Source organism: Dipteris shenzhenensis, chromosome 29 (assembly GCF_047967505.1).
Source record: "Dipteris shenzhenensis isolate YYH24624 ecotype China chromosome 29, Dip_SZ_1.0, whole genome shotgun sequence".
NCBI classification, from domain to species: domain Eukaryota; kingdom Viridiplantae; phylum Streptophyta; class Polypodiopsida; order Gleicheniales; family Dipteridaceae; genus Dipteris; species Dipteris shenzhenensis.
The window spans coordinates 50,642,919-50,665,682 of record NC_141624.1 but is presented as its reverse complement, the minus strand read 5'-3'; the positions used below and the strand labels follow the sequence as shown (position 1 = coordinate 50,665,682).

The window sequence follows — 22,764 nt, the reverse complement described above, 5'->3', positions numbered from 1 at the left end:
TTTGAAGTGACCTCGAGGGGGTCACTCAATAAAAAATGTGACTATCACGTGAGTTCAACATAAGGGAATATTTAATTTCATTTTTTCTCACATTTTCACTTACAGAAGGTCCCATGAAAAGGATTTTGAAAAAAAAAATTACAGATTGAATAGGAAAAGGGTGCATTTTATTGATGAAAAGTTCACAGATAAGGGGTTTTATAAATAGGCCTTGAACGCACGTGATACATAGGGTTTACACATAGTGAACCCCCCGAAGAAGTGACCGATTCAAGGTGTCACATCATAGGAAAGAAGGTCAATTTGGTAAAAAAAGTTATTTGTTTATAATTTCTTTTGTGATAGGTTGTTAGAGTGTGTTTGTAAGTGTCTATTTGTGTCAAAACAGAACAAAAAACACCAAAAAAATCCCTTGACAGAGTTCAAAGTTGTGTTGACACAAGAAACTACACAATAGTCAAGAGTGTGCTACTATAGCATAGCAGCGTGCCACTTTAGCAGTAGCCTGCCAGCTACTGCCATCTGTTACCTACCCCCTATGACATCATTTATTGTGTCATTCTGGCTATTAGATAGAGGAATCTCTAAAGCGGTGCGCTGCTTTAGCACCGACACAAATTATTGCAAATTTTCATAAAAACCAAAATTGTCCAAAACACTTAGAAATAGTGCATCTGGCATGACGTTCGTTTTTCCCGGCTTGTGTTCAATTGTTATGTCAAACTCTGCTATGAAATCTTGCCAACGAGCCTGCTTCGGAGATAGTTTGGGTTGGGTCTGAAAATACCTTAGTGTAATATTATCTGTGAAGACTTTGGTATGCTTACCTTGCACATAGTGTTTCCACTTTCTTAAGCATTCTACCACGGCCAACATCTCTTTTTCATGCGTTGTCCATCTCTTTTCAGTGGCATCCAATTTTTTGGCATTATTCTAAATGTCTTTTTTGAAAAGCGGAAGCATGCTCATCATTTACAAGATATATGCTGGAATTACAGTCCCATAGAGACTAGTCTATCCCTAGGGAGAAAAGCCTTCATATGGTGCATGAAACATGAAAATAGACCTACAAGTTGTGAGGTATTCAAAACAAAATTCCTTACCCCAAAAATGATTAAGATAAAGCTTAGGATTCTTGGGAGAAATGATCATGGGTAAATTCTTCACTCAATACATTGCACCGTTAAAACTGAAAGAGATTAGTGAATATCAAAAGGTCCACAGATTAAAAGAAGATTGCAAGGTTGAATTTGAAATGGAACAAGCCCCCTACATTTGAATGAGTTTATCACTTTGGCACATAATTATGATGATTCTGTTGGAAGGCAGTTGCAACAGTAGGACACTTAGCACCAGTTAGGCGGCAATAGGACATGATCCCACAGCCCAAAAGAAACCCATTTCACAAGCGACGTTTTTGAAAAAGGGAAGTGGGGTAAAAGACCCATCAACAGATAGTAATCCATCTAGGAGTAAGAATAATAACAATAACCTTATATACAGGAGGACACGAACAAAGGTGTCTTGTGTTTTAAATGTATAAATATGGAATATGCCAAGTCCAGGATATCCCTATCACCAACAAGACAGCTAAAGAGCTCTCACTTGCCTAGGTGTGGTGTAGTAGCATTTAAGGGAGGGAAAAAGGTTTTAAGAAGATGCCTAATGAAGCTATCGATCACATCACATGTCTATTCATACTAACATTTCATTGACGCTCTTATAGTTCCTCCCCAGCCAATCTGCAACTGAGAATAGGCCCAACACACCTCCTAGTATCTAGACTCATGCTGTCCAACACAGACGTTTTCATTCATCACACAGAAAAAAGAAAGAATACTTACTAATTCGTATAAGAGGTCCACAATGATTCAAAAACCGAGATTATATTTTGCAAAAACTAGTTTACCAATAAAAACTTGGCATGGTGTCTTTTCAAAAGTTATATTGTAAATGGAAAACTGATGGTGCAATTCTTTTTTGTGTCCAACATGTAAGTCCTAAATTAGCATCACTACACAGGTATAGGCCAAATCAGAAATATTACATGCAAGGACACTCACACCTTCCAAAGAGATATAGGAATCATACTTTTGCCTTGAAATCATGAAATGCTTCATTAAACTACTTAGATTTTGGGAATCTTCAGCAATTCACAAAATCTCACATGTATAAAATCAGATGCTTTCACTATACTTACAAGAGCATTAACGACATCCAAGCAAAGGCTGAGAATGATCTGCTTCTTCTCACTAGCAGTGCCACGCAACATCTTGAGAGCAAGATTCACCTTTAAAGAGTCGAATCATAAAACTTGTGAAATGTTTGACTTTCTTTCAGACAAACTTAAAAAACAGGGCCCATGTCATTAAATAAGAAAATAATGTATATTCAACAAGTATGGAGGCAATAAGAAAATGCTTATAGAGCACAACCATAAAAAGACCGCCTCTTGGTCTAAAGACACCCATCCCTTTTCATGGAAATAGCAGAGCCAATGTTGACAGCTATAAAAATCAAATCTCACACCACACTTATGAAAACAAAAAAAATGTCAATTGCAATTCACAATTAATTGTTCTCTATGATCGTCTTCCAACAAAAGAGAGGGTGATTCACAATGAAGTGCTATAAATGATATGGCAACTTACAGATGCTAGTGAATCAAGTAGCTTCGTATCCATGTCTTTTGCACCTTTGGGGGGGGAAAAAAAAAACTAAGTGAGCTTGAACAATAATAACATTGCATACAAAGCAGAAAAAGATGAGATCCTTGGGGGGGGAAGCACAGGTGAAATCATCATACTCCTAACCTGAGTACATCATGGCAAGATCCATTTGTGTATTCCTACCATGAGGTATGGTTATAGAAAAATCACCGTGGTGCAAAACATTTACATGTCATGCTAAGACTAGAAAAACAAGAAAGAAACAAAGATGCACAAAACCTAGATCCTCATAAATCATGGAGCTATGTCCCCATGACCCAAGTCCATCGAGAGCATAGGTCCAAGTAAATGCTACATCCCATTATAGTTTACACGCAAATATACTCACACCAATCTAGAATGCTATGTCCCCATGACCCAAGTCCATCAAGAGCATAGGTCCAAGTAAATGCTACATCCCATTAGAATTTATGCACAAATATACTCACACCAATCTAGAACGTCCTTAGTCAAACAATCCAGCCATTCATATACGATTGAGATTCAATGAAATCAAGACACTAGAACATCAAAGCAATCACAAAGCACCACTCAGAGTAAGTCCGTCCTTGCAAAGAAGGAATTTATCAAACTTATATATGAACAAGTATGAATCTGCAAACAATAATGTTTGCAGATTGAGATCATAATAATAATTCCTACAAATTGCAAGAATTTGTACAAAAATGGTCATGGCTAGATTTGAAATTGCAAGCAAAGACAGTCTTTGGGCTACCGTAGACCCTACATGAAGTAAGATATAAGTGAAGCTCTCTATTTTTGTGTGTGATTTGTAATTCAAGCACAATGGAGCATAATGGCTTGGCTATCCAAAATCTGTGTCAGATTTCATGGTAAGGAAGCCATGGAATTTGCAATGAATTTATGGCCTTAGATTTGCTCCAACAATGGCTTTTGGGACGAGGAGATTCTCTCTCTGCTGTTCAACTCAAACACCTGAGCTGCACACTAGAGCAGTATACACATCTCGCCATGGGGTGTTCCTCCGTTACAATAGTATCCAAGATCACCCACTAAAAATCCTTCTTAATCAACAATTTCACATCACCGCTCTGGAGGCTAGAATTCCAATGCAAAGACTAAGGAGAGAAGACTAGAAGGTGCTTTTTGGACCAATGGAGATTGGCAAATCATGCAGTATATTGTAGTGAACAGAGAGATAAAGATTACAAAATCCTCCTCGGTGCATGCAGATCCAAGTGTGTCGCTTGTGAGCATTGTCTATTTGAATGACAACATCTTCCTCGTCGATGCGGATCCAAATGTGTCGCTTGTGAGCATCATATTTGACGTGTTGGATTGTGCATCATGCAATGATTTTATAACCATACATTCCACACCACCTCTACTCTATTGCCCTTGTAGAATTGCCAATTGGAGTAGGTACAATATCCTTCTACATCTAAGGTAAAGCACACCTGGCGTTCCCATATCTCCACCAAAAGGAGCATTAGCATCCTTTGCCACATCACTCAATACTGCTCCCTTATGCCAAGGATCACCTGTATGGTTGCAAAAGGCAACCTCAAGCATGTGGCCTTGTATAATGTTCCTAGAGATGATTCTTCCCTATTTCGTAGCTGGAACCTAGAGATGATTCTTCCCTATTTCGTAGACTTTCCAGCCTCCACCAAGGAGCAATTTCTTGCACAGCTTCACAATTGTTCCATATAGAGAGAAGTGACCAGCAGATATTGCCAATTCGATTCTAGGATGATGGGGAGCTTCTTTTCGTCAAATACTACAGCTCTCACTTTTCCATCATCGTATTTCTTTCCAAATCATTGTGCTCCACAAAATCTATCTAATGCATCAAGAAGCTAACAAATAGAAACTCTTGCAATGTTGTGGTGAGACGACAAGCGGGGGTTTCCCCTTCGCTTTTTGGCATATCACTACATTCTTGGATTTCTTTTGCCATTCCATTTTCTTCTACATGGCTGCCTTGGCATCTTCTATCCTTGCTCTACCATTGGTGGTATTTCACATTGGTGAGTAATAGTATCACTTCACCAACAAACAAAGACAAGGACCCTTGCAAGAGAATAGATTTGCAAACTATTTTGACCGATTAACATTTATGTCAGGCAATGCACGTACACCTCACTCCTCAATTTATGTATGCTTATGTCTTTGCTGGATATGTTATTGAAACAAAGAGCTGAGATCGTCCAATAGTCAACAAGAAGACAATTTTCAACAAAATCAAGAGATGAAGATGGAAAATATGTATGTCAAGGCTCAAGTAGCTAAGGTTCGCATACAATGTATGGTAGAGGAAATCATCCTATTGAAACTAAAAATGAAGCACGAAAGATGAATTAAGAATAGTGACAAAGGAAAATCAAATTGAGGAACAAACGGGATAGAGATATCCTATATAGAAAGAACAAGAAGTTGACACACCAAGGAAAAGAAATCAGAAGACAATTTTGCCCATTGGAAAGAGCAAGTAATCAAAATTGAGGAGAATATATCATGGGAAAAGAATTTATAGGGTGGGGCCCTCTGTCGCGGGCACTAGAGGTGCCTAATGCGCTGAGACTGGTAAAGGCTCGCTCAAGTGTGATCCCTCTGGAACACTCCCAAGGAACGTGGGTACCTCTATATGGTCACCATCACTTGTCATATCCCCTACGATTCTATAGAAGTTGGTGATAGTGACCTAGCGGGAGGGGATGGCGATCGAGGTCAAATATCTCTAAGGACAATCTCCCAATGTTGGCGTAGCTCGAGTAAGAACATCCCAAGGCATCTCTGGTCTGGGAATTCCATTGGAAAGTGGGCCGAATCCATATCCATCCTTGAAGAGGCAGTGGAATCTCCCACAAATCTCATAGTACACCATACATCGGCATATGTAGTGCTCCTCTATCTCCACCTCAATGAGGCAGAGCCTACATATCCTGTCTGCCCTGTAAAGGCTTGTAGATCACCCAGTCTCAATGCGGAGTCGATGTGATGATACTCGGATCTATCCAATGGTAATCCTCATGGCATGCGACATGTGGATGTCCATGTAGCCAGATTGGCAATGGACGCCATCCTCTATGAGTCTGAGAAAGTGATCTCTGTAGAGAGAGAGAAAGAAAGACCGAGTCAAGATGGTAGGAGGCATTCCAATTCAAGGATTGGAGGCGAATACAAAACAAAACCCTAGGAATCGAGGCGTACAATACGTTGCCTATTGTTTGAGGATGCCTCCAATGGAAGGTATTGTTTGAGGCGTTTTGGAGGCGTTCTTGCAGCCGAGGCGTTCCCTAACCAAACAAAACTATCTATTTTGGCATACAAACTAGACCATGCTAAGGTGACCCCTGGAAGTTACTAGTGGGCCCTAGGCTAGACTTGGAAGCCTTGATACATGGCTAATGTGAAGCACATTTCGATCCAGGCCCCAGGGACCAGCCAGCACATTGTTATTGGCAGTTGCCATGTGTTATGTACTTTGAACTTTTGACCTTTCCAAAGTTCAGGTTCTGGACCCTAAACACTACATGTGCATGTGTCATGCAAATTCCATACAACTTTCACATGCATGTGTCATATCCTTGCACTGACACATGGATGCATGTCATATCATATTGATACAAGTTAAAACTTTCAACTCAACAAATGTATAAAATCATTATTGCATCAATTGTCAACATTCATGTATGATATGACATGCATCCATCTACCCATTCATGTATGATGTGACAAGAACTCTATCTCCACAATGCACATTGCACATTCCACAATGCTCATGCACGATGCACAAATGTCAACAACTGTATGTCCAAACTCCAGAGTCCAGAGTCCACACCACAAAATGCATGCACAATGCAATGATGCACATTGCACAATGCGGTCTCAAAAAGCATTCATGATAAATAGACAATTATCAATGCACATCATCATCCTCTCTCATAAATCAATCGTCTTCACGTTCATCCGAGAAGCCACCAAAATCCCCCTCACTAATAGTGTTCCCATCAGTATCATACCGAGGGTCTCTCTCCTCTCTCTCCTCATGCTCTTCCACCACATCCTCCTCAGGCTCCTCCACTACTCTTTAAGCCTAGGCACTGCTACTACTAACATGATCAGCACGCGACGTTTGTATGTGATAGTTGTCAAAATACGCCGTGGAAGATGAACAGCAAATTGAAAGCATGCAAACGGAGAAGAATGAGAAGAGATGTGAAAGGAGAGTCTAGCCTGAACCACTACGGTATAACCAGCCCCCAATTAGGAGAACAATCTGGAGTACAATTGCGCAAGCGTGGGCCAAACACTGGCTGAGAGAACTGCCCTAGCAAACAGGAGAGGTGCGACCCACTAGATGGAGGGAAGGGGCTGCTGGGAGGAGGTACCTAACTATTGGAGGAAAAGGGCCTAGCTATTGCTCCACAAGACAACTACCACACACAAGAATGGGAGGAGAGGGGGGCCAATATATAGGCCACAACAATAGAGGGTTGGACTAGTAAGGTCGGCCACTCCGTGACCTGGCCGACATAAGTCGGCCATCCCTTGGCTGACACAACCCTGTCCTGGCCAACCTAGCCGACACAGGTGGCTGACAGGTGACCAATAGGACCTCCTCTGACCCCGTGCGGCTGACCCCGTGCGGGCCTTGTGTTGTTGCCCCGCAATGACCCCAATCAGCCAGAAAACTGGCACAAACTCAACTCTCCCATACTGTCCTCACTCCGAGCTGGCACACCCACATAACAACCCTCACTCTCTACTACAGACAAAAGATGCCATAAATGCTAATACCCCCCCTCAGCTTCTAAATGTAGCATCATCTCTAGGGAGCTGGGTGTGCCGCTAGAGTATCTTACAGGAATCCGTCGCAGAACTCGTTTTGTTGAAGACTGCCACAAGTACAGTCAGAAGAAGCCCCCTCTCGGCATGAACCATCTAAGCACGAGCACTGGAAACTTGAGCTGAATGCTCCCATGCCAACTGGTGCACGTGTCTGGTCCTCTGATGTGGAATCCTCCACTGTAAACATGATCCAACTGAGGTTGCCATTGCTGCAAGATCGGTTGTACAGCATCACTGAGCTAAACAGCCCCCTCTGAAACCCCCTTCTCAGTATGCTACCACCAATCCGGGGACATGGGTCAAAATACAAAATTGCTAATTGTAGTTGGTGCAGCAATTCCTGTCCAGTCGCCTGCCTCCTTCTCACCCAAGATCTCACACAACCAATTGCTCAGATACCATGTCAAAGTACACAGCGGAAGATGAACAGCAAACTGAAAGCTTGCAAACAACGGAGAAGAATGACAAGAGATGCAAAAGGACACAAGATCTGGCCTGAACCACTTCTGTATAACCAGCCCCCAATCAAGAGCACCAATCCGAAGTACAACTACCCAAGTTTGGGCCAAACACTCGTTGAGAGAACTTCCCCACCAAATAGGAGAGGTGCGACCACTACAAGGATGGAAGGGGCTGCTGGGAGGAGACGCCTAACTGCTGGAGGAGAAGGGCCTACCTGCTGCTCCACAAGACAGCTACACACAATAATGGGAGGAGAGGGGGGCCAATTCAAAGGCCACAACAATAGGGGGTCCGCCTAGTAAGGTCGGTCACTCCCTGACCTAGACGACATAAAGTCGGCCATTCTCTTGGCCGACACAACCCTGTTCTAGCCAACACAGGTGGCCGATAGGTGGTCCTCCTCTGATGACGTTACTGGCAGAGCGGTACTAGATGGAGTGCCAAACGGTCGCAAGAACGCACTTGATTGCAACAGAATATATATACAAGCAAGAGGGAGCATAAACGGCCGCTGACGTTTTCCTCATCCAAATCAACTTAGCATGAGAGAGCACTATCCTCCATATAGTAGTTGTAAGGGCCCGGTGTTTCCGGACTTAGTCTCTGGTTTGTGAGCACCTTACGTCGGACCCGTTTTCGAGTCCCAGCCTCCCTTAACGTCTCTTTTGATACCACAATCCCCTTATGCGCAGCTTAGCCAACACGACCCCTACCCAGGCCGTCCACCGTTTTTCCCCTCTTAGCACCATGCCCCACTGGGCAAGCCCTTAGGCTTCAACACTTCGTTCTGCAGAATCTCACGGGTCTCCAAGACCCACAGGAACGTCCACCGCGCAACACCCTGTTCAGCCCACGTTTCTTTCCCAGTTAACGGCCGTTACGTGGGTCGGCACGTTAGACCCCTTCGGGCAATCCCAATGTCCCGGTTCGGTACCCAAACGGTTCACGGTTTGTACAGTGGTATGGAGAATGCAAATGGCCCTCACCGTTCCCCACTCGCTTTCACGTGCCCTCAACCCATCCCATGTTTTGCTTTCCTGTGCGTGCGCTTCAACGTGCACCACGAGGACACAACCCACAAGATGGCATGATGACGTTACTGGCAGAGCGGTACTAGATGGAGTGCCAATCGGTCGCAAGAACACACTTGATTGCAACAGAAAATATTTACAAGCAAGAGGGAGCATAAACGGCCGCTGACGTTTTCCTCATCCAAATCAACATAGCATGAGAGAGCACTATCCTCCATATAGTAGTTGTAAGGGCCCGGCGTTTCCGGACTTAGTCTCCGGTTGCGAGCACCTTACGTCAGACCCGTTTCCGAGTCCCAACCTCCCTTAATGTCTCTGCTGATGCCAAATCCCCTTATGCGCAGCTTATCCCAACACGACCCCTGCCCAGGCTGTCCACCGTTTTTTCCCCTCTTAGCAACACGCCCCACTGGGCAAGCCCTTAGGCTTCACACACCTTGGTCTGCAGAATCACACGGGTCTCCAAGACCCACAGGAACGTCCTCCGCGCAACGTCCTGTTCAGCCCACGTTTCTTTCCTAGTTAATGGCCATTACGTGGCTCGGCACGTTAGACCCCTTCGGGCAATCCCAATGTCCCGGTTCGGTACCCAAACGGTTCACGGTTTATACAATGGTATGGAGAATGCAAATGGCCCTCACCGTTCCCCACTCGCTTTCACGTGCCCTCAACCCGTCCCACGTTTTGCTTTCCTGTGCGTGCGCTTCAACGTGCACCACGAGGACACAACCCACAAGATGGCATGATGACGTTACTGGTAGAGCGGTACTAGATGGAGTGCCAATCGGTCGCAAGCACACACTTGATTGCAACAGAAAATATTTACAAGCAAGAGGGAGCATAAACGGCCGCTGACGTTTTCCTCATCCAAATCAACATAGCATGAGAGAGCACTATCCTCCATATAGTAGTGGCTGGCCGCTAGGCACCGCGGCGCCTCCTTCGCCCAAAAAACGTTCCAAACACTCACGGCAGGTCAACCCTAACGTTGACTTTCTTATACTCTCCCCGGTTCAAAAGAATTGATGTCCTCATCAATTAAAGGGGGAGCGTTGCCGGCTATACACAAAAGCCTAACCTCACCAAGGTAGCTTAAGTGAGTGGCCACACACACACACAAAAGCCTAACCTCAATCCGAGAACGTCTCGAATGAGTGGCCACACACGCACTAGTATGGCCTTTTACATGGGCATCAAAATTGGCCTTCTCCTCATTATGAATTAGAGGGAGAGTGTTGCCGATTATACATAAAAGCCTAGCCTCACCAAGGTGACTTAAATGAGTGGCCACACGCACACACAAAAGCCTAACCCCGATCTGAGAACATCTCGAATGAGTGGCCACACACGCACTAGTATGGCTTCTTACTTGGGCATCAAAATTTGCCTTCTCCTCATAATGGGGGGGCGAAGAATATAAAGAATGAAGTATTTTTACAACACATTTTACAAAGAAAACGGTGCCTCAAGCTTTGGCGTTTTTGAGAGGTCACCGCATCTACATATAGCTTCCCAAAATGAAAAATTAGCCGTTTGCATAAATTCCCTAGCCAAAATTTCCAACCCGCCAAAAAGGTTACATCGGGACGTGACATTGGACCGGGCCAATGTTTCCAACCGGCGAGCAACATCAAATTCGAAAGAGGCCCCCTTGGCCGGATTTGCCTTGGAAGCCCACGTGCGAGATGAACAAGCCAAGCATCACCTGGCCAAAATTTCCACCCCGCTTCCAACATGATATCGAGGGACGACGCTATGCCGGGCCAATCTTTCCACCCCGCACACAGCATCAACTTGCCACTTGCCATCTGTCCAAGTGAACGAACTTGCTCACCTGGCCAGAACTTCCAACCTGCCCAAAGCAAAACTTGCCCCAATGGCTTGATCTTTCTTTTGGCACCTGTCATCTCCATTGGCTTAGGCAATAAGCCCAAGTAACAAGGAGGAAAAGAATCCGAGCCAATACTTAGACTCTTTTTTGACTCTTCAAGTCGGATCATTACGTTAATGCACTGCTTCCATTCTTTCCATGCATCTTGCCACGCCGACTTTGAATATTTGTGCATCACCCAAGAGAGAATTTTGCGTTTGTGGAGAGTTTGATTCGGGCGCTTCACCATTTTCTTCACCCTTCGCACCACTTCTCTTCCTGACCCCCTTCTTCTCATCCTTAGCCGTTGTGCACAAGTCCTTCCACCTCGTCGCGGCTTCATCTCATCACGTTCTTCTCTTGAAGACCGCACTTCCCTGCATCTTGGACATTTACCCTGCATCTTCTTTGTGCTCCACACCCTAGACCCGTTCTCCTCTCCGTCTCTTCGTTTTGGTCCTTCTTGACCTCATCCTGCTCCCTTGGCCTACATGTCACCCTGCACCTATGCATCCGCCTTCCACCTCTTTGACTCACCTTGGCCACTTCTTCATCCGCCGTTTCTCCTTGAAACCGTGGCCTTCTCATCCATTCCTTGATCCTTCCCGCCGTTCTACCTTGCCTTTCCTTTTCTTCTTTCCCATCCGCCGTCTCCTCTTTTCCTTCCGCCGTTTCCTCTTCATGCCTTGACCTTTTCATCTTTCCCTTCATCCTTCCCGCCATTTTACCTAGCCTTGGCTTTCTTCCTTTTCCAACCGCCGTTTCCTTTTCGCCTTCCATCGTTTCCGCTTCATCCTTCGCCGTTTGCGCTTCATGCCTTGGCCTCATCACATGTCCTTCCATCCCCTTGGCCGTCATCACTTTCTCCCTTACTTCTTCTTCTTTGTGCTTCCTCCTCTGCCCTAAGGCTTCCCTTCGGGTCACGCCTCTGCGTCTACCTGAACCTGCACCTGTCCACCTCCATTTTCCCTTTACGTCTCTTGCCTTCATCGCATGGTCCATCGCCTCATCGTTTTCCCTTTCTGTCTCGGCATCCTTTCTGCACACGCCTCTGCGTTGCCACGGGCTTCTGATCGCTCGCTTGACCTTGCCCCAATGCCGTTCCTCTTCTTCATCCCAACTTTCCACTTGCCATCCCACTTCGCCTTCCATGCTTCCATCTTTGACCTGTTCGCCGTTTCTCATCGCTTCCGCTCCCTTTCCTGCATTTGTGCCTTGAGCATTTTCCCGTTTCCTTCCCGCACCTTCCACGTTTTCATCATTCACCTGCACACCTTGTGCGTTTTTTTGAGTTTCCTTCGGGCCTACCACATCATTGGGTCTTCGGCCTGCACCTTCCGTGCTCCTCGTCCCGACCTCCTCACCTTGAGCGTTTGTTTGATTTTTCTTTGTTACAATGGAGCTGCTCTTCTTTTGTTTTGCGCCACTCAAGTCTTTCGCGCTTCCCGTCTCCATCAATACGCTTCTCACGCCTCTGGTCTCCGTTTTCATGCTTCTCGCACCTTGGGTCTTCGCCACGCCTATAGCGTCTCGGGGTTTTACATCACCCGTTTTCACCAACGTGCCTCTCGGGTCACTGCTTCCACATCTCGCGCCTTCTGCGCCGTTTCCCACGCATTCCACGGCTCCGGCGCCGTTCACTCGGGGCTTCACACCCTGCATGCACCTCTCGGCTCCCGCGCCGTTTTCCACACACCTCACGGCTCCTGCGCCGTTTCTGACACAACTCACGGCTCCAGCGCCGTTCTCTCGGGGCTTCACACCCTGCATGAACCTCTCGGCTCCCACGCCGTTCCCTTCGTGTCTCACGGCTCCCGCGCCATTCCCTTTGCACCTCATGGCTCCCGCGCCGTTCTCTTTGCACCTCACGGCTCCTGCGCCGTTCTCTCGGGGCTTCACACCCTTTGGGACATCCTTTACCTCGGTTGGACCCCAAGTCACCTGTTTACCGGTCGTCTTCCTCGGGGCGCAGCTTGCACTCCCACGACACGGTTCCGCTTCCCTGCTTCCGTTGTCCATCCCTTTTGTCTCTCTGGCCACCGTTTCAGATCCTGTTCTCCTTTCTGCTTGGGCCTGCCACCATTCCTGACTCCACCTGTGTCTTTCTTCCTCCTCCCAATCCTCATCTTCGCTTTCACTTTCCGAGCCGCTTTCCGACTCATCCGACGTTTCATCTTCCGTTTCGCTCCCGGACTCCTCCGCATCCTCTTCCAATTCTTTCTTCACATACAATTGCATCACTAGCTTGAAGACCACCATGAACTCACGACGCCACTTGGCCGTTTTCCCCTCCGTGTCATACTGCGACACAAGCTGCTGCAAGTACCCCATGTCCTGTTCCTTCAAGGCCATGGGATGTCGTGAGCATGGATTTCATCACTTCGTTACCTCTCTCTCATGGGCATAATGCCATCTTTGTGGTGGTGGACTATTTTTCCAAACAGGGCCATTTCATTCCTGTTAAGCCACCCATTACGGCAAAGCACACAACCAACCTATTTTCCTCTTATGTGTTCAAGTACCACGGTTTGCCCTTGGCCAAGCTCTTTTGTAACCTGGGAGAGTATATGGAAGGTCAAGCTCTCAAGGTGCTTGAGACCCCTCTTGGCATGTATGCGTTTTCCCTCATGAATAAATGTTCTGAGATCGTTATTGTGCAAATATTTTTCTAAGTCTCTCTCTTGATGCTACGTTGAATGTTGGTACAATCACGCACCTTGAAACGTGGAAAAGTAAGGGTGACTCACGGAAGGCAAGGGGGTGGAACTAGGACGGCGCCGCGCGGGCACGGACTACATGCACCGCACATGCACGGAGGGCCCGTGGTGAGGTAGAAAACGTTCCCCTGCTGGGTTCGTTCGACGTTTTTGGCCCCGTTTTCGAAAACCATAGTAGAACTGGCTTTATTTGGCTAAGTGTTGGAAGCGGGTCGTTACAACTACTATATGGAGGATAGTGCTCTCTCATGCTATGTTGATTTGGATGAGGAAAACGTCAGCGGCCGTTTATGCTCCCTCTTGCTTGTAAATATTTTCTGTTGCAATCAAGTGTGTTCTTGCGACCGATTGGCACTCCATCTTGTACCGCTCTGCCACTAACGTCATCATGCCATCTTGTGGGTTGTGTCCTCGTCGTGCACGTTGAAGCGCACGCACAGGAAAGCAAAACGTGGGACGGGTTGAGGGCACATGAAAGCGAGTGGGGAACGGTGAGGGCCATTTTCATTCTCCATACCATTGTATAAACCGTGAACCGTTGGGTACCAAACCGGGACATTGGGATTACCCGAAGGGGTCTAACGTGCTGACCCACGTAACGGCCGTTAACTGGGAAAGAAACGTGGGCTGAATAGGGCGTTGCATGGTGGACGTTCCTGTGGGTCTTGGAGACCCGTGTGATTCTGCAGACCAAGGTGTGTGAAGCCTAAGGGCTTGCCCAGTGGGGCGTGTGGCTAAGTTGGGAAAAACGGCGGACGGCCTGGGCAGGGGTCGTGTTGGGATAAGCTGCGCATAAGGGGATTGTGGTATCAAAAGAGACAGAAAGGGAGGCTGGGACTCGGAAACGGGTCCGACGTAAGGTGCTCGCAAACCGGAGACTAAGTCCGAAAACACCGGGCCCTTACACTTGGTATCAGAGCAAACCTCAAGGTATGGCGAGCCTTCGAGGAGGATCCTGTATTGAGGTATGGCGTCACGTGACGGACAAAGTCAATCTAACGCACAAGGGAAGGAAGCAATTCTACGGGCGATGAGAAGCGGGAAGTTGGAAATGGAAGCCGCAGTGGATGTGATGAGGGCAGTTCCAGAGTGGGTGAACGTCCTCTTGAGCAAGGACATGGGGTACTTGCAGCGGTATGACACGGAGGGGAAAACGGCCAAGTGGCACCGTGAGTTCATGGTGGTCTTCAAGCTAGTGATGCAACTCTATGTGAAGAAGGAGTTGGAAGAGGATGCGGAGGAGTCCAGGAGCGAAACGGAGGATGAAACGTCGGATGAGTCGGAAAGCGGCTCGAAAAGTGACAGTGAAGATGAGGATTGGGAGGAGGAAGAACGGCGTAGGTGGAGTCAGGAATGGTGGCAGGCCGAAGCAGAAAGGAGAACAGGATCTGAAACGGTGGCTAGAGAGACAAAAGGGATGGACAGCGGAAGCAGGGAAGCGGAACCGTGTCGTGGGAGTGCAAGCTGCGCCCCGAGGAAGACGACCGGTAAACAGGTGACTTGGGGTCCAACCGAGGTGATGGATGTCCCAGAGGGTGTGAATCCCCGAGAGAACGGCGCAGGAGCCGTGAGGTGCAAAGAGAACGGCGCGGGAGCCGTGAGGTGCGTGGGAAACGGTGTGGGAGCCGAGAGGTGCATGCAGGGTGTGAAGCCCCGAGTGAACGGTGTGGGAGCCGTGAAGTGTGTGGGAAACGGCGCGGAAGGCGCGAGATGTGGAAGCAGTGACCCGAGAGGCACGTTTGGGAAAACAGGTGAGGTGAACCCCCGAGACGCGATAAGCGTAGGGAAGGCCCAAGGCGCGAGAAGCGCGGTGACGGAGACGGGAAGCGCGAAAGGCTTGAGTGGCGCAAAACAAAAGAAGAGCAGTTCCATTGTACCAAAGCTAAATCAAACAAACGCTCAAGGTGAGGAGGTCGGGATGAGGAGCACAGAAAGTGCAGACCGAAGACCCAGTGATGTGGTAGGCCCGAAGAAAACTCGAAGGAACGCTGAAGGCGTACAGGTGACGAAGGAAAACATGAAAGGCACGGCAACGGAGATGGAAGGCGCGAAAGGTTTGAGTGGCGCGAGAGAAACGAAGAGCAGTGTCGTTGTAACAAAGAAAAATCTAACAAACGCTCAAGGTGAGGAGGTCGGGATGAGGAGCACAGAAAGTGCAGGCCGAAGACCCAGTGACATGGTAGGCCCGAAGAAAACTCGAAGGAACGCTCAAGGCGTACAGGTGACGAAGGAAAACGTGAAAGGCATGGCAACGGAGATGGAAGGCACGAAAGGTTTGAGTGGCGTGAGAGAAACGAAGAGCAGTGCCGTTGTAACAAAGAAAAATCTAACAAATGCTCAAGGTGAGGAGGTCAGGACGAGGAGCACGGAAGGTGCAGGCCGAAGACCCAGTGACATGGTCAGGAAAATGCACAAGGCGTGCAGGTGACCGAGGAAAACGCGGAAGGTGCGGGAAGGAAATGGGAAAGTGCGCAAGGCACAAGCGGAGGAAAGGGAGCGGAAGCGAGGAGAAACGGCGAACAGGTCCAAGATGGAAGCATGGAAGACGAAGTGGGATGGCAAGAAGAGACTTGGGATGAAGAAGAGGAATGGCATTGGGGCAAGGACAAGCGAGCGATCAGAAGCCCGTGGCAACGCAGAGGCATGTGCAGGAAGAATGCTGAGATGGAAAGGGAAAACGACGATGCGCTCGAGCATCAGGTGGAGTCAAGAGACATAAAGGGAAAATGGAGGTGGACAGGTGTAGGTCCAGATAGATGCAGAGGCGTGACCCGAAGCGAAGCCTTAGGACAGAGGAGGAAGCGTGAGGAGGAAGAAGAAGAAAGGGGGAATGTGATGATGGCCAAGGGGATGAAAGGACGTGTGATGAGGCCAAGGCATGAAGCGGAAACGGCGGAAAGCCAAGCGGAAACGGCGGAAGGAAAAGAGGGCAAGGCAAGCCAAGGTAGAACAGCGGGAAGGGTGAAGGGAAAGATGAAAAGGCTAAGGCATGAAGAGGAACCGGCGGAAGGTAAAGATAAAACGGGTGAAGGAAAAGAGAAAACCTCGGACGGGAAAGAAGGAAAGATAAGGCAAGGTAGAACGGCGAGAAGGATGAAGGAAGGGATGAGAAGGCCAAGGTTTCAAGGAGAAACGACGGATGAAGAAGAGGCCAAGGTGAGACAAAGAGATGGAACGTGGATGCATAGGTGCAGGATGAGATATAGGCCAAGGGAGCAGGATGAGGTCAAGAAGGACCAAGATGAAGAGACGGAGAGGAGAACGGGTCTAGGTTGTGGAGCGCAAAGAAGATGCAGGGCAAAAGGTCCAAGGTGCAGGGAAGTGCGGTGTTCAAGAGAAGAATGTGATGAGATGAAGCCGCGACGAGGTGGAAGGACTTGTGCAAAACGGGTGAGGATGAGAAGAAGAGGATCGGGAAGAGAAGTGGCACGAAGGGTGAAGAAAACGGTGAAGCGCCCAAATCAAACTCTCCATAAACGCAAAATTCTCTCTTGGGTGATGCACAAATATTCAAAGTCGGCGTGGCAAGATGCATGGAAAGAATGGAAGCAGTGCGTTAACGCAATGATCCGACTGGAAGAGTCAAAAACGAGTCTAAGTATTGGCTCAGATTCTTTTCCTCCTTGTTACTTGGGCTTATTGCCTAAGCCAATGGAGATGATAGGTGCCGAAAGAAAGATCAAGCCGTTGGGGCATATTTTACTTTGGGCAGGTTGGAAGTTCTGGCCGGGTCTCAGGGGGGTCACTATGTATAAACCCTCTATATCACGTGCGTTCAAGGCCTATATTTAAAATCCCTTATCTGTAAATTTTTGCATTAATAAAATGTACCCCTTTTCTATACAAATCTGTAAATTTTCTCTAAAACTATTTTAAATAGTCCCTTATGTATATTTATTTCTGTAAATTTTAGAAATAAAAAATATCCTTCTGTTGAACTCACGTGATAGGGTTACATATGATGAGTGACCCCCCCGAGGGCCGGGTGAGCAAATTGGTTCACTTGGACAGGTGGCAAGCGGCAAGCTGATGCTGTGTGCGGGGTGGAAAGATTGGCCCGGCATAGCGTCGTCCCTCGATATCATGTTGGAAGCAGGGTGGAAATTTTGGCCAGGTGATGCTTGGCTTGTTCATCTTGCACGTGGGCTTCCAAGGCAAATCCAGCCAAGGGGGCCTCTTTCGAGACTAATGTTGCTTGCGGGTTGGAAACATTGGCCCGGTCCAATGTCACGTCCCGATGTTACCTTTTTGGCAGGTTGGAAATTTTGGTCGGGGAATTTATGCAAACGGATGATTTTTCATTTTGGGAAGCTATATGTATTTGCGGTGACCTCTCAAAAATGCCAAAGCTTGAGGCACTGTTTTCTTTGTAAATTAGGTTGTAAAATTATATCATTCTTTTCATTGTTCGCCCCCCATTATGAGGAGAAGGCAAATTTTGATGCCCAACTAAGAGGCCAAACTAGTGTGTGTGTGGCCACTCATTCGAGACGTTCTCGGATCAGGGTTAGGCTTTTGCGTGTGTGTGTGGCCCCTCACTTAAGTCACCTTGGTGAGGTTAGGCTTTTGTGTATAGCCGGCAACGCTCTCCCTTTAATTGATGAGGACATCAATTCTTTTGAACCGGGGAGAGTCTAAGAAAGTCAACATTAGGGTTGACCTACCGTGAGTGTTCGGAACGTTTTTTGGGCGAAGGAGGCGTCGCGGTGCCTAGCAGCCAGCAACTACTATATGGAAGGTCAAGCTCTCAAGGTGCTTGAGACCCCTCTTGGCATGTATGCATTTTCCCTCATGAATAAACGTTCTGAGATCGTTATTGTGCAAATATTTTTCTAAGTCTCTCTCTTGATGCTACGTTAAATGTTGGTACAATCACGCACCTTGAAACGTGGAAATGTAAGGGTGACTCACGGAAGGCAAGGGGGTGGAACTAGGACGGCGCCGCGCGGGCACGGACTACACGCACCGCACATGCACGGAGGGCCCGTGGTGAGGTAGAAAACGTTCCCTTGCTGGGTTCGTTCGACGTTTTTGGCCCCGTTTTCGAAAACCATAGCAGAACTAGCTTTATTTGGCTAAGTGTTGGAAGCGGGTCGTTACACTTGGTATCAGAGCGACTCTGAGGTGCACGCCATCGGGCGTCGCTCGGAGCATGTTCTTGCGTCCTGTGGGAAGGAGTGGATCGGGTTGCCGTTTCCAGTGTGTTTGGGAGTTCTTTGGTGAACGAAGAGCCTGGGTTCGCCGTTTTGGGAAAAAGGGGGAATTGGCCATTTGTCCCGTTCGGTTGCCGGTGCGTTTTCTTCTGCCGTCTCATGAACGATGCCTCACCGAAGAAAAGATAAGGGGGCTGAGAGTGAAGAAGAACATGAGACCCTCAAGCTGGAGAGACGAAAGAAAGAGAAGAAAGACAAATGAGGTGAAGAAAGAGAAGAAAGAGAGAAGGAAGATAGAGGCGAGGGTTTTTGGAACGTGCCTGGTGGAGGATTCAGTGCCGCACCGAATGTGGGCACGTCGGGTGCCCGGGACCGAGAACCGTTATTAGTTCCAGAGATAGGTGAGGAAAAATCCACAAAAGGGGAAGGTGAACAAGACATAAACATGTTTGGATGGGTGACCGAAGAACTAGAACGGGGAGAATTGGAGAGAAGAGAGTTGAAAGGAATGATGGAGGCCATTTTGAAAAAAATGTCGGAACCGTCGCCACAACGACCGACTTCAACCAAGAAGAAGAAGAAGAAATATGGGAGGTAGAAGGAGGTTGAGACGGAAAGTGAAGAGTCAAGTAGTGGCTCAGAAGGGAATAGTGGGAGGAGCTTTGGCAGATTTAAGCCGCAAGTGCCGGAGAAGTATGCAGGAGAACGGGAATCGTTAGTGCTAAACAAATGGATTAGAGAAATGGAGGATTTCTTTGAGCTCGCAGGAATCGCATCCAAGCATCAAGTAAAGATAGCGGCTCAACAACTAAAAGGAGACGCGTACCATTGGTTCTTAGCGGAAGAGGGTAATGGTGAATTAAGGAATTGGAGAGCCCTGAAAGCAAGGATGAGAGCATATTTCATTCCTCAAAACGAGGTATTCAAGTTAAGAGATGAATGGAGAGGCCTAAGACACGGTGAAGGAAAATTGAAGGAATATGTCTCGAAATATCGGCATGCCATGGTTCAGATTGTTGATATGCATGAAATAGATAGATTGCACGGTTTCTTGTATGGGCTACAAAATTGGGCCAGAAGAGAAATTGAAAAGCAGGAACCGGAAGATTACAAGGATGCGTTGGTGATGGTAGAACGGATTGTAGATCATGAAGGAAGGAGAGGAACTCCTAACTTTGGTAGGACGGGTGCGCCTACGAGCTCTTGGGGGAATAAACATGGACCTCGAGGGGAAAACAAAGAGACGGGGAATAAGGCAGAAAATGTTGCATCGAGTGTGAGCTCAAGTGGGGCATTGGTGCCACGGATGCCAGGAAGAGGAACCAGATTTGGAGGAAGGACCGGAGGTCCACCCGCAGGTGGGGGACCAGTTAGAGGATGCTTTTCATATGGAGGAGACCATTTTATTAGAGATTGTCCCAGACAACGAGGTGGATTCAATAGGCCCCGAATCGCACTTACTCAAGCAATGGAGTCAGGGGGAGACAGTGAGAAGCTAGAAATCACAGATCGTGATAGCGGAGGTAATGGAGAAGAGCCTAGAGTGGGAGCATTGAGGGTGGCGCCAAGGGTCTTGGCTGCAAGATTGCCGGTGGTACCGAACATCTATGTGGATGGGTTGATCAATGGTGAAACTCAAAGGATCATGATAGACACGGGCGCAACACACAACGTGATTACTCCTGAGGCAGCGCAAAGGCTAAAGTTGAAATTGTCCAAGATGGAAGATACGGCAGTGTCTTTTGGTCAAGGCAAGGATGCTAATGTGGCCATGGCTTGGAATGTGCAAGTGCAGCTAGGAGGTTGGAAGGCAAAGTTGGATTTTTTAGTGGTGCCGTTGGATGCATATGATGCCATCTTGGGAATCACTTGGTGGGACAAGTTTGTCATGATGTTGCTGGGAAAAGGGATGGATGAGCTATTACTTGACATGCAGGGTCAGGCGGTCAAAGTAAAATGTGTTAGATCTTTAATCACCCCTACAGAAGCAAGGAGGTTGGAGCAACGGGCTAGTAAAGGGAAAGACAAGGTAGGGGAGAAAACGGACAAGAGTATGCCCAAGCAAGAAAAGAATAACATGGGAGCCCCTTCGAAGATGGGTGGTATGAATGCCAAGGTTCTGCTGATTTCAGCTAGGCAATTAGAGAGGGAAGTCAAGAAGGGGGCAGAGATGCATGTGATGTTAATGCGAGTTGCAGATTCAGAATGCAACGAGGAAGGGAAGTCAAAGGCGACTCCAAGTGCCTTGGAACCGCGGACGGATGCAAAAATAAAGGAGATCTTGGATGAGTTTGCAGATGTCATGCCCAAAGAGTTACCAAAGGGATTGCCACCCAAGAGACGAGTGGACCACAAGATAGAACTGATTCCAGGTAGTGAACCGCCAGCACGAGCACCGTATAGAATGAATGATTCGCAATTGAAAGAGCTCAAGAGACAAATCACGGAGTTGGTAGACAGTGGGTTTATCAGGCCAAGTAAGTCCCCATTCGGAGCGCCGGTTTTGTTTGTCACAAAGAAAGATGGATCGGCACGGCTATGTGTGGACTACCGTGCCCTCAACAAAATTACCATAAAAAACAAGTATCCCATGCCATTGTTGGAGGATTTGATGGATCAACTAGGAGGAGCAAAGTATTTCACCCGGATTGACTTGAGGTCGGGATATCATCAAATAAGAATTGCAGAGGGAGACGTGGAGAAAACGGCCTTTAGAACAAGATATGGTAGCTTTGATTGGTTGGTTATGTCTTTTGGCCTCACAAACGCTCCAGCTACCTTTTGCACTTTGATGAATGATGTGTTCAGGGAATACTTGGATGATTTTGTGATCGTTTACATTGATGACATTCTGATTTATAGCAAGACACTGGAGGAGCATCGGGAGCATCTCAAGAAAGTGTTTGCCAAATTGAGGGAGCATGGGTTGTATGCCAAACAGGAGAAATGTGAATTTGGTGCAAGGGAGGTTGCCTTCTTGGGGTACATAGTGGGGGAACATGGAATCAAAATGGACCCTAGCAAAGTGAAAGCAGTAACTAATTGGATGCAACCTAACTCAGTGTGGGGTGTACGGGCATTTCTAGGCTTTTGCAGCTTCAATAGAAGATTTGTGAAGGAGTATAGTCGTGTTGCATTGCCGCTTACCGACCTATTAAAGAAAGGGGACAAATTCGAGTGGGGGGAACAGTGTACCAAGGCCTTTGAGGAAATGAAAATGATCATGAGTTCTACACCCGTCTTAAAATTACCTGAGTTTGACAAGCCATTTGAGATACACACGGATGCCTCGGACTATGCCTTAAGAGGAGTGTTGATGCAAGAGGGACACCCAGTTGCATATGAGTCAAGAAAATTGGATGCCACTGAAAAGAGATGGACAACGCATGAAAAAGAGATGTTGGCCGTGGTAGAATGCTTAAGAAAGTGGAAACACTATGTGCAAGGTAAGCATACCAAAGTCTTCACAGATAATATTACACTAAGGTATTTTCAGACCCAACCCAAACTATCTCCGAAGCAGGCTCGTTGGCAAGATTTCATAGCAGAGTTTGACATAACAATTGAACACAAGCCGGGAAAAACGAACGTCATGCCAGATGCACTATTTCTAAGTGTTTTGGACAATTTTGGTTTTTATGAAAATTTGCAATAATTTGTGTCGGTGCTAAAGCAGCGCACCGCTTTAGAGATTCCTCTATCTAATAGCCAGAATGACACAATAAATGATGTCATAGGGGGTAGGTAACAGATGGCAGTAGCTGGCAGGCTACTGCTAAAGTGGCACGCTGCTATGCTATAGTAGCACACTCTTGACTATTGTGTAGTTTCTTGTGTCAACACAACTTTGAACTCTGTCAAGGGATTTTTTTGGTGTTTTTTGTTCTGTTTTGACACAAATAGACACTTACAAACACACTCTAACAACCTATCACAAAAGAAATTATAAACAAATAACTTTTTTTACCAAATTGACCTTCTTTCCTA

General features: G+C 47.1%; 1 protein-coding gene across 1 annotated transcript; it reads left to right on the top strand.

Moving 5' to 3' along the window:
* Positions 1 to 16,162: 16,162 nt before the first annotated feature.
* Positions 16,163 to 22,432, top strand: LOC147882987 (uncharacterized). The gene is made up of 2 exons (XM_087400540.1): positions 16,163 to 16,935; positions 19,447 to 22,432. The coding sequence occupies exons 1-2, from the start codon at positions 16,163 to 16,165 to the stop codon at positions 22,430 to 22,432; spliced, it is 3,759 nt and encodes a 1,252-aa protein (XP_087256666.1).
* Positions 22,433 to 22,764: the final 332 nt, after the last annotated feature.

Excerpts from the sequence above, each read along its gene's own strand:
- LOC147882987 (XM_087400540.1), top strand. The coding sequence starts at position 16,163 with ATGGAAGACGAAGTGGGATGGCAAGAAGAGACTTGGGATGAAGAAGAG. Across the intron at positions 16,936-19,446 it reads TGCAGGGCAAAAGGTCCAAG|ATTTAAGCCGCAAGTGCCGG; the intron begins GTGCAGGGAAGT and ends GAGCTTTGGCAG.